General features: G+C 39.6%; 1 protein-coding gene across 1 annotated transcript in view; it reads right to left on the bottom strand.

Moving 5' to 3' along the window:
* The window catches only part of ATP10A (ATPase phospholipid transporting 10A (putative)), a 125,839-nt gene that overhangs the window by 20,109 nt on the left and 93,240 nt on the right, over positions 1-12,490 (bottom strand). Inside the window, exons 8-12 of the mRNA XM_067559986.1 lie at positions 11,939-12,156; positions 10,735-10,929; positions 8,397-8,958; positions 4,164-4,267; positions 3,868-3,994 (exon numbers count right to left, since the gene is read on the bottom strand). Of these exons, the coding sequence (XP_067416087.1) occupies positions 3,868-3,994; positions 4,164-4,267; positions 8,397-8,958; positions 10,735-10,929; positions 11,939-12,156 (1,206 nt within the window). The remainder of the gene's footprint in view (positions 1-3,867; positions 3,995-4,163; positions 4,268-8,396; positions 8,959-10,734; positions 10,930-11,938; positions 12,157-12,490) is intronic.

Here is a 12,490-nt window from a genome sequence, read left to right as displayed (position 1 = left end):
GACCAGAGTAAGCCTATAGTGCATTTTATTTTCCTTCCTAAGTATAATATTTGGCACGTGTCTTTATTGAATTTAATCTTGTTGCTGTGAGACCAATTCTCCAATAGGTCAAGGTCATTTTGAATTCTATTCCTGTCCTCCAAAGAGCTTGCAATCCCATCCAGTGTTTGTCATCTACAAATTTTATAACTATACTCTCCGTTCCATTATCCAAGTCATTAATGAAAATGTTGAATAACACTGGACCCAGGACAGACCCTTGTGGTACCAACTAGATATGTTCTAGTCAGACAATGAACCATTGATAACTATTCTTTGAATATGGTTTTTCAACCAGTTCTGCACCCACTTTATAGTAACTTAATCTAGACCATGTTTCTCTAGTTTGCTTATGAGAATATCATGTGGGACTGTGCCAAAATCCTTACTAAAATGAAGATATATCATGTCTATAGCTTTTCCCTTATCCACTAGGCCAGTAGGCCTATCAAAGAAGGAAATTAGGTTGGTTTGGCATGATTTGTTCTTTACAAATCCATGCTGGCTATTCCTTATAACCATGTTATCCTCTATTATCCTCTAGGTCAGTGGTTCCCAACCTTTTTGGCTTGAGGACCAAAGATATCATTTTTACAACCCTGAAGGGCCACCAGACTCTGCAAACAGCCCACCTTTCCCCCACTGCAGCCCGACGGAAGAAGTTCAGCAAGGAGGCTGCTTCCTTGCTGATCTCCTGTCCCCCAGGCTGCAGCAGAGAACTGCAGGTGTCCTGTAGCCCTGTGTGCTCCACTTGGGTCCCTAGGCATTGGCTCCTTTCTGCAGCCAGGGGGATGGGAGATCAGTGCTCTCCTCCCTCTGGCTCCAGCAAGGACCCCAGAGCCTAGGGACCCAGGCAGAGTGCTTTGCCATGCTCCCTGCTACAGCTGGGGTAGGGGAGCGCTGATCTCCTGTCCCCTTAGCTGCAGCAAGGAGCCTGCACCAGTCTTGTAGCCTCGTGGCACCGAGCTCCGCCTGGGTCCTTGGGCAGCAGCTCCCTTTTGCAGCCAGCGGGAGGGGAGCAGTGGCCACTTTGAAAGACTCCATGGGCCACAGATTGGGAACCACTGCTCTAGGTGCTTACAAACTGATTGTTTAATAATTTATTCTAACATCTTTCCAGGTACTGAAGTTAGTAAGTAGTCTGTTGTTACCTCGGTTCTCTTTGTTCCCCTTTTAAAACATAGACGCTATGTTTGCCCTTCTCCAGAAATCTGGGACCTCACTCGTCCTCCATGAGTTTGCAAGATGATCACTCATGGTTCAGAGATTGCTTCAGCTAATTCCTTAATTACCCTAGGGTGAATTTCATCAAGTGCTGCTGTTTGGAATACATCTAACTTCTCTAAATATTCTTTAACCTATTCTTTCCCTACTTTGTGTTCCTTCCCCCTTGTTATTAATATGAACTGTGATAAGCCTATGGTCACAGTTTAACATCTTAGTGAAGACAGAAGCAAAATAGGCATTAAACACCTTCTTGATGTCATCCATTATAATTTCTCCTTTCCTGCTAAGTGGTGGCCCTATACTTTCCTTCATCTTTTTCTTTCTTCTACTGCCTTATAGAACTTCCTCTTACTGCCTTTTATGTCCCTTGCTAGGTGTAACTCATTTGGTGTTGAAGCATTTCTAATTTTGTCCCTACATTATTTTGTTATAAATAGTAAATCTAATTGGATTGCACTGTGACCAGAACATGGGTGGTAGGAAGGCACAGAACCTGACCAGGGCCTGAGACACTGTTTGGGCCCAGTGCAATGCCTATTAAAATCAATGAGGGTCTTTCCATTAACTTTAATAGGCCCTTATCCCATTTTATACCAACAGAATTCTGTAGACTTCATCAGAGTTTAACTGATTTACACCAGTCTGAGCCAGAGGAAAATCAGGCTGATTGTGCCTCAGTTTGGCAAAATGCCTCTGGGAGATGAGGGGGAGTTTTGCTTCTGCAGCATCTGTTCACAGGATACAGCATATCTGCCAGCTCACTGGCTGGTGCTGAGGCCCTGTTGCCTCTCTGAGTACTCTGGGGAGACTAGTTCGAACAGAAGTACTAGCCCGGAGTGGTCCATGCAGTTACAAGGGATGCTCTTGCTTATGCACAGCTGCAAGGGGAAAGATGCCTCTCTCCCAACCTGCCTTGTGCAATCCTGCAGTGCTTCCCATAGTGCACCTGTAGGTGATTAGATTCAAAGTCTCTTCTACCACAGTTTGAGGTTGTCAGAGGATAACTGGCAGAACGGATTGTTTATTTCTGGCTGGAGTCTATTTGTACTTATCCAGCTGTGGTTAACTATGTTTTAATTTATTATTAAGATCTGTATGTGCACCCAGAGTCAACAGAAGCGGCCCAGAGTCAAATTTGCTTGAAATGATTAAAAATGTTAGCACTGTTCCAGTTATCTTGGCCAAAGAAAAAAACTGACAGCCTGAAGAAATAATAGATGTTTAAAATGTATTGAACATGGGAGCTTTTGACATTTTACTTATGTAAATAAATAGTAATACTTAGCACTTGTACTGTCCTTTGCATTTACCAATTTTAATGACATCACTAGATCCCTAGGAAGTAAGTATTATTATCCCCTTTTTCTGGAGCATACAGGCCCTCATCCTTCAAACACATGCTTAACTGTATGCAGATGGCATCAGGAATCAGGGCCTGCAGGAGAATTCATCTCCAGGCAGCCTCATCAGTACAGCTGGCTTGTAGCAGGCTGCCTGACTGGCCACGCCACCTGATTGGCTGGAGGTGGCCATCTGGCCGCTCTTAAACCAGCAGCAAAACCAACTCGCTGGATGCTCAGTGTTCATGCCGACCACTGTGCCTGCTCCAGTTTACCTTGTTCCTGCTGCTGCTCCTATCCTGCCTCCAGCCTTGCCTCTGTTATGCCCCGGCTTTGAACCCCTCCTCGCCTGCTATTTTGCTTGCTCTAGTTCCTGACCTTCAGCTTGACCTATGGCTCTGATTTCTGACTATTGGCTCAGGCTTCTGCCCTAGTCCTTGCTTCATGTTGGCTTCTCTAACCACTAGGCCTGATGCCTGCTCTGACCACTAGGCTAGACAGCCCTCTCCCCAGTCACCTGACACATGAGCTGTCTCAGTGAAACCACTCATGTGTAAATCACATGCATAAATGTTTGCAGGATAAGCACCACAGGCACAACTTAGAGCTTTCAAAGTACCCAGTATGTGACCCTAACTCTGCTTCCATTATAAGCAAGGGATGTTTTACCGCTCATTTTAATGGGAACAGTGAGGCTGATGCAGAGCGCTTTTGAAAATCCCATCCTAAGTGACTTGCCTGAGGCAACATAAGAAGTCAAGGAGAGCGCCCAGGACTGACAGTGCTCCTATCTCCCTGTGAGTTGTGCTCACCCTCAGTCCACTAAACCATAAATACAGTGTTTATGAGCATCATTTTCTCTAAGTGTTTGGTGCTGCTGGAGGGAGCATCTAGTATTTTCAAGATGCACCACCACTATAATGAAAGTCTGCAGAGAGACTGGGCCAAATCCTGCTTTTCTTACTCAGGTCAGTCAACCTCATTTAAGATAATGGGTCAGATTCATCCCTGGGATCACACCATTGATTTAATTAGTATTGCATCTGGGATACAATTGTTATCAAAGCAAGGCAAACAGGATGTGTCTTGTGTTAATTATTATCCCACCTTCTGTGATGATGCAAGAGACATGCCTGAGAAAGTCCAGTGATAACCAATTTCTATATGCGTAGAAGCCATTTAAAAGATACAAGGGTTTTAAAATAAAACTTTGAAAATGTTTAACACATTTTAATTTCATGTCCAACTCCCATGTAGTTACCGAGCAGATGCAGATTTGTCTCTATACGAAGTGCAGATTGAAACAGCAGTTCTTCACGGTTTTCAATAGAAGATTCTGCTTCCAAGTGACTTTTTAACCAGCAAGCATACTCTTCTTTGCTTAGAACCTATTTAAAAGAGAAGGTAAGAGAACATCCAAAAAGATACATAAGCATTCATGTATTACTGAGTAAAATGAAAAAAAAAATCCTCATAAATGTTCTTGCTAATGTACCGAAACGAAAAGGATTTGTCAATATCTCCTTAAAAGCAAACTAAGAGCCTGTATTTACTTACTCTCTTGGCAATACACAAGGTTCGCAGCCCATCTATAGCATACAGATTAAGGTAACTCTGAGTTTTGCTTTGGATTTTTTTTTGATGTGTGCCTCTAGGGTCATCTAGATAAAAATAAAGGAGAAAACTAATGAATGAAAAATAGTAGCAATTAAATGGCCTTAGAGAATATAATTGTTTTCACAGCACTTACTGTACAAAAGCTTAAGGAGTGATATTTTTAAAGAGCTGCTGATGTCTCATGGGAAACTTTAGAAAGCTTTCTATTTAGAAACAATTATCTTTACATATTATCTGTTTTTTAATTCCCTGTTTAAAAGTCACCAAGAACAACTGTATAACAATAAGATATTTACTTGTTAACTATTCATCTGCTCCACAAGTATTTCGTGACATCATGGTAATCTCCATAGTAACCAAGTATGTCGCCAACAAAAGTATAATTTCAAATTGGCAATAAACAGAAGCAGATGGACTATATACCAAAAATCTTATCATTAGCCAAATGTTTCTAAATAAATGTAGGTAGAAAAGATGACATTTAACTATATTTAGAAATGACACTAAGTTCTCCATCCGGGTTGGCTTCTCTTCAAAAAAACCAGAAACAGGGCCTAGTACCTAATATTTTGTTTCTGCTTAAGCAGATTAAGGTGCTGTTTGTTATCAAATCCCTCATTCCATTTGCTTATTCTGACCTCACACATAAAACTGAGTTATTGAAAGAAACTGTAGACCTAATTCTGATATCATTTACACTCATGTAAAACCTGTGTGCTAAAATTCTGCCTGGTACATTAGCATAGTTTGAATTGAGTTACTGTGTAATTACATCAATATATGAAATGAAAATCAGGCACGCTCCCTCTCTTTCTAGCAGGGAGTGGATCAAATTGTTCATAATGTGAACAAAAAAGATTATTTCATACGCTGGTAATGCATTTTGTTACATTTCATTGCTCAAAATGATGTTGTCAAGAATTGGAAAGGGATATTTTCATCCTTCAGGATCAAGACAAACTTAAGTACAATGTACGGTCATGGCAATAACCAATAATATGAATTAGTTGTAATAATTGTGATAAAAGGACATAGAAGCAGACAAAGAAAGCATTTTAGGTTGAAACAATAGAGTGAGTATACTTGAGAAATCTCGATACCTTGAGGCAGCAATTTTCCTATACCTCAAGATCTATGCAGTGTTCCTCAGGTAATATTGCTTTTATTGATACCTCTTGCTTTACATGGTTCACAACTGTGATCCAAAATGAAGATACGGAGCTGGGAAGACACAGTCTGGTGGGTCTGGCATTAATAATTCTTGATACCTTTGCTCTCACCCAGCAAGGTTTTCAGCAGCAGGTCTGGAGAATAGATCACTTTCTAAAATCAGATCAAATGTGATATCCGTCTAATCGATGTTGGAATTTTATACTGCCACTTGACACCATAATATCTAGGCGCTTGCCACATAACAGCAACAGCAGCGGCAAAGTCCCTAGTGAACTTCATGACGTTTCTGGCGCTTTTTCCTTTACATGGTAAATAACTGCTTTCGTTTTTGATGTTATCAATTTTCGTTTTTCTTTTCCTTTTTTGGTAGTTCATATTTTGGGGGTAGACAAAGGTGTTGGGGTTTTTTTTTTTAGCATTTCCTTGTGTCATGGCAGCAGGTCCCTGTCCTAAGCTTCCTAAAGTGGCAGTGCACATTATTAACAACGGCTTATCAGACTTAGTTGGGGGTGGTACTGCTGTAAGCAGGGGGTTGGACTAGATGACCTCCTGAGGTCCCTTCTATCCTTAATATTCTACAATTCTACAACATGGATTTTTGAGGAACCAACAAAGAAAGGATTTTTGGATAAATAGCCTGTTAAATAGGTGTTAAACAGGCTCAGGGCCTTCTTTCTGATCTTGCAAATGGACAGGACCCCTGGTTCATGGAGGGCCCAATCCTTAGGGAAGGTTTGGAATGACTTGGCCTACTGAGGCCCCATAAGACCAAGTGCTTGTCCTGAGCTGAAGCTGCGATGAGTTTAAACCAAAAGAAAACCCCTTGGGAGGAGTGTTGGAGGATTGCTCCTGCCACAACCCACGTTAGGGGTGGAGTGATCGCTGGTAAGCTTATTAGCATGCATGTAGGTTCTTTTATTGTTTTTAATATGTTTTCTCTGTAATGCTTTTAACCTGAAGAATAAAGTGGGCTTAGAAAAAGCAGTGTGGTAACTTATAACTGTGGGCAGTCACACTGTTATTCCTGTCTGAAGAGAAAGCAAGCAAGTGTGCTTGGCTAGCCTGTCCAAGCACATGCAACAGTTGCTCTGAACTGACACGAATATCAACATTTCCTGTAGCTCTTTAATGAAAATTCACTGGTATTTACTCCAGGAGCCTTCAGTAATGTTAAAGTAACCATAGAGTCAATGCACTAGTGACAAACAGGAAATCTCTGTAATACATCAGATTTCTGTCCATTCACACTGGGTTAACCTTTGAACATTGTACACAGTTAAATGTTGACCACAATAAATCAGACATCACACCTATCGAAAAACCTATGTCTCAAATAAGTGTATAAAAGCCAGCCAGGTAGTCCTGAAATCCAATTGATTAAAATAAAGAGACATTAAAATTACTTCTGGTTCACAGGATGTTCACATATTTGAGACTTTTTAACTGAAAAAATACCATCCAAAAGATAAGCTTTCTGTTCACAGTTAGAAGTCTATTAATCACTAATCATCTGCATCTTTAAAACCAAGACCATTATTAGTAATTACCCAAGCAACATTTCTCTTAACGCAAAAACACCTGAGTAAGCAAGCAATGTTGGGAAAATGTACTCAATGAAAGGTAAATTGATTTGGGAAGTTCTTGAAAAATGTTCACTTAAAATAAGGTTTGCCATTGGGAAAGCTCATACTGAAATCAATATTACTCATATTTCTTTAGGCAAAGTACCAACAATCCATTATAAGAAGTTATTGGTCATTGAGAGCAAAAGTTTATAAAAGAAGCAGAGAGGTCCTACTGTGATACTTCCACACATATGCACAAACTATATAGACACAGCTCTGTGCTAGAGAACTGCAATCTGACATAATGAGTGTGACACTGGCTGGATTAGGGGGACTATTTATGATATTTAACATCAATATTTCATAATAACAATAATTCATATGAGATATGCCATGTCAGATACCATTAGAAAGGTTACGATTTGCTAAGTATGATGATATTGTTTATGTGCATGTGTCATATTTGTATTGGAAGTTATGGATATGTTGGATGTATCTGTATTTCAACTGGTGCTGTGTTTCTGGTTGACACCCCAGACAGAATGGCTGCAGCACTAGTCTGCTTAATGGTCCATTAAGAAAACTCACAGGTACAATGGGCCCAGGGAGAGAAGCCAGGGCTACACCTGATGAGTCACCAGGACGTCCTCACGTGATCCTGGACTCCATCTTATTTCTGTAAATTTCCACAAGCAGCATGACAAAGGCCAAGGGACATAACAGTCAGCTGCGCCACATCCATTTTGTCTTTAGTCTCCAACCTTCAACCTTAACCTACCTCTGGATTTACTCATCTACAACTGAAGCTGTGAAACAAAGGACTGAGGCCCATCCAGGTACTGGATGTCCACCAGAAGGACTAGACAAGCCTGCAAACTCCAGAATTCTACTGAAAACCTTATGGACTTTCAAATCAATTGTATGTGTCTGATTGCTTTAATAATTTAACATTTCTCTTATGGTTTGTTTCTTTCCTTTTATAATAAACCTTTAGTTTTAGTTACTAAAGGATCAGCTGGCAACGTGGTATTTTGGATAAGATCCAAACTTATATTGATCTGGTAATGTTGCTGATCCTTTGGGGTCAGGACAGCCTTTTGGGTGAAGAGCATAGAGTTTTAAATAACTTTTCTCTTTACTGGACCTAGTGGCCGATTGGGAGCCAGAGACTGAAATGCAGTAAAGGGGGCTGTGTATATTTTGTTATAGCTTCTTGATAACCAGTGTGGGGAACCAGAAACATTGTTTGTGGCTGGTCAGGAAGTCTGACTTCAGTGTCACCCACCAGTGCTGGGAGAATCTGCTCTCTTTTTACAGCCTGCCCTGACCTTGGCATTCTCAGGTGGTCTATCCTATGCACAGATGGGTCAAACTGAGGTTGCAGTTCTCTAGCACTGTCTAAGAGTTATTGGAAAAAAGTAAGAGACAACTATACCTGAAGAACAGGGCAGAAGAAGATCCATAATAACAGAATCCGCTCCTTTGGTGTAAACATTTATTTCATCTGTAAGGGGATGCCTAACCACCACTGACATTCTTTTTCTGATGGAATCGAAGCCCAGTGTGTGCAAGAGTTCAAAGGTTAACCTTCCCAGGTGAGGTAGCTCTACGGATACCTGGTCAGACAATCTTCCAACCAGAGCACAGTTATATGCCCTCGCTGCATAGACAAGCGCAGCTTCATCTGGACTCTCTGCCTCATAACGGAGTTCTCCTTCTTCAGGTCTAATCCCTATAGCCCTTCTGCCCTGCTGTGAGCTATATCCATTGTTATTCATCTGTGCAGAGTGTGCCAACTTCTCTTCCAGTTTTAATAAAGTGCTCTCAGTGGATGCAGTTGAAAGAATACTAGAACCAAGTCTGTGCATTGATTTACTGGTACTCAGGCTTGATGAACTGCTGCTGTTAGATCCAGATGTCAGGCGGCTGGGAGTGAATCTTCGAATGAAGTCTTCTATGGTCTTGACTGGAGACTTAAGTTCAAATCTAACTCTAACCTTCAGGAATAAAAACCAACAACCAAAGAAAGAATATGTAAGAAATCTGACATTGTCATTTGATAACTCAAGGTAGGTAACAAATCTGAGTTTTGGTGTCAAAAAGCTACGACATCTAGAATCTGGGATGGACAAGTAAGTGAACAAGACTCCCTAAGTTGACTCTGTACCAGAAACGTCATTGGAACCATTATGTATGCACTTCAGAATTACACTACTGTTGACCTTTCCTTGTGTGTATGCATTAAAAATATTTTAATTTCTCCATTCTTTTCAGAAATGACCAATGGATATAAGCCATCAACAGTGAACCAACATTGGAACCACACTCTAGAAATGAATGTTAATATAACTAAAACCTTTGCATTTTATGGGTATCTCTGCATGTGTAAATCCCTGATTGCAGAGATATATCCCTGCTAGCTCTCATCAAGCTAGCGCATTAAAAATAGATGGGTAGCTGTGAGCAGCAGGAGGGACTAGCCACCCTGAGTCTGAGACCATATGTACATAGCTGGGGCAGCTAGCCCCTCCTGCCACTTGCGCCACTGTGGCTACACTGCTATTTTTAGTGCACTAGCTTGATCAGAGCTAACCAGGTATGTCTCCTCCAGCTGGAATTTATACGTTCCAGTTCTGGAATAGATGTACCACGTGTGCGTATTCAGTAAAGTTGGTTGAAAAAATGTTGATAGAACACTTCCCTTGAAAAATGCAGATTTGATGAAATCTAAATGTTTCATGAAAATGCACCCATTTCAACAACATTTTTGATCAGAAAAAGTTGATACAAATCATTTCAGCTTTCTCTTTCATTTTGATAATGTTAAAACATTTTGATTTGATAATGTGTTTTATTCCAATTTTATCATTTTGTTCAGACTTGTATAATACATCAAAATATTAATTTACTATTACATTAAATACATAGAATATACATTATATATTATAAAGTTTTAATGTAAAAAATGTTTCAATGGCTCCAAATCAATTTTTTTTGTAATTTTCATTTTGTGGAAAATTTTGATATTTCCACTATGAGAGAAAACAAATTTAGAAATGTTGGTATTTCTCTTTAAATGGAAACTGCAGTTTCTGATCAGCTCTAATAGTAAGTCTAATTGTATTTGTGTGATATGCAGTATATGGTGAGCGTTTTGCCACAGTTCTCATTCATAAAGGACACTAATTTGTAAGTGTATAAATCTGCCAAATAATCAGCTGTCATAATCTTGCCTAATTTGTGTTATTTTTCTTTCACTCAATTTTCAAGATTTAAGAGGGGTCTCGTCAGCACACCCTCTTTTATAATATATATATTTTTAAATTTAGCATTCTACAAATGTAGTTGATATAAACAAAATATTTATAGAGAACTGCCTATGTGCCCCTCATTCCAGGGGACTCCTACAAATTAATCTAATCTTCGCCCAGAGATACAAATTATACTTATATAAGGCATTACAGTATATGAACTAAGGAAGAAAATGATTTTCCTTGCTTCAAAAATTGCAGGCGCATATAAATAATCTGTTGGGGTTAAGTGAAGCAATTGAAATACACCTTTTAACTAATGCTTGACCTCACCACTAATTTTAAACTCATATAAGTTGTTTTCCTCATTGAAGCGTGGACTGGTGCCAAGAATTGCATCATAAACATGTCTATTTTTCTGTAAGAAATGACAGTTTTATGTCTCCTATTTACAAAACTCTGAGATAATCAAATATAACACAACAGAGACTCAAACTCCATTATGTTGTCTCTCTAACCTACCTTTTGCCGTGGCTGATCTGGAGAGGTAACAACAACTGTATTGCAAATAGTTAAAGCTATGAAAAAGTCAAAGATGTCAGAAAGTTCAGGGGTGAGCTGGGATAATAACTGTTCATTGCTTCTCATGACCTCAAGACTCCTTGCACATTCATTTACTTTTTCTAACAAGTTAGGATCAGGTGTGATGTCTTTTTCCTAGAAATACAACAGGAGCAGTGTTAATATTTTGCAGTTCTGTATATTTCAAGTCTCAGACTGAGCTGGTTCTGGTTGATGCATCAGCCCCTCTCTGGCGGCCACATAATTTCTGGAGAAGTTCAATTTTCCATTAAATGAACTTCCCCTGTCCTCTTCCCCCGACCAGACAAGCATAAATGTGTACACTTTTTTAGGGTTAGATCCAACAGTGCAAATTGCAGCTTTCCTGTTCTACACTTGGGCTTTGCACTAGTGCAGCTACATTGGTGACTGGCCATCAACAGCTGGAATCAGGGCAGACGAAGTATACAGGCCCTAATTCTCCATTCCATTAAAGCAATTTAGCTTGCTTTAATAAAACTCCATTGGCTTCCATGTAAAAACACTGTAACAGAGTAAAGCAACATGTTTATGCAACATTAATGAGATACCAGTTTGCAGGAGGAAAAACAGGCACATGACATGTAAAAACACTTGTAGACATTAGTCATGGAAAAGTTATGAGGACATTGTTTCACCTAACTTTTCTGCATATAAAGGAAGTTTTTATTTGTTTGTTTTTTAATGTAACTTTCTCTACCTAATGATAATCTTGAACCACTTACACATGAAACTATGGAATGATTTACGTTTGCAATTACAGTGCAGATCTGAATATATTAATGTCACAGTCCCCAATCCAGTACTTATTATTCATGCATTTGTAAATCACTACTTCCCAAAAACTAAGATTAAAAAAATGTGTACGTAGCCCACTAGAACCCTTGATTTTAATCCTCAATCTAACATCAATCGCTGTAAACAAAGGGATGAAACACAAAGGTTTCAGTTTATCTTTATGAACTTGGAGCCTAGAGGGATGACTTTTTAGATAAAATCTCTTCCTACTTTGTTGTTTTTAACATAAAAACTGTGATGAAAAGGAAAAAGCCAAGATCTTTTCCCTTGAAAGCAACTGTGACTGCAGAAGATACAGAGCAAAGAGCATTTGTTGCTCACAACTAACCATTGGGCTACTGAATGCAGTGTGCTTGGAGAGAATGCTTGCTCTTTTTGCTTCAGCTCTGCTGCCGGTGCGTCGGTGGGATTTCGTACTCAGGGTTCTGTGGACAACCTTAATGCTCTGATGACTGCCAATACTGTCCCTCTGGGATAATGTTCCTCCTTTAGCCCCTGTTTCTTCCTCCTCGGAATCAGCTTCCTGGTACATGGCTAGACGTCTGGCTATTGATAAAAATACACAAAGTGTAAGATTACACATTTTGTAGAGAGGAGGAAGACAGAAAGAGTAGTGGTGGCTAAAACTTTCTCTGTGTGGTCTAGATTTAGTTATTATACTGCATTTTACTATGAGAATGAATGAGGCTGTTTTTACAGTATAACAGGGGCTAGTCTTAATTGAACAACAATATCTATTGACTAAGGCAGATAAAATAATTAGCAATTTAATTCAGTACACTGCGTGCCTCATCTTCAGCTCCGTGTGACAAGGCTATTAGACTCTTCCAGTAGCTCACAAATCCATTGACGCCCATTATAAAATCTAATGTTTTTCTTG

Source organism: Emydura macquarii, unplaced genomic scaffold, assembly GCF_026122565.2.
Source record: "Emydura macquarii macquarii isolate MOO-44397 ecotype Brisbane River unplaced genomic scaffold, CSIRO-AGI_Emac_v2 contig_2207, whole genome shotgun sequence".
Lineage (NCBI taxonomy): Eukaryota > Metazoa > Chordata > Testudines > Chelidae > Emydura > Emydura macquarii.
This window is presented reverse-complemented; position numbering and strand designations above follow the sequence as displayed.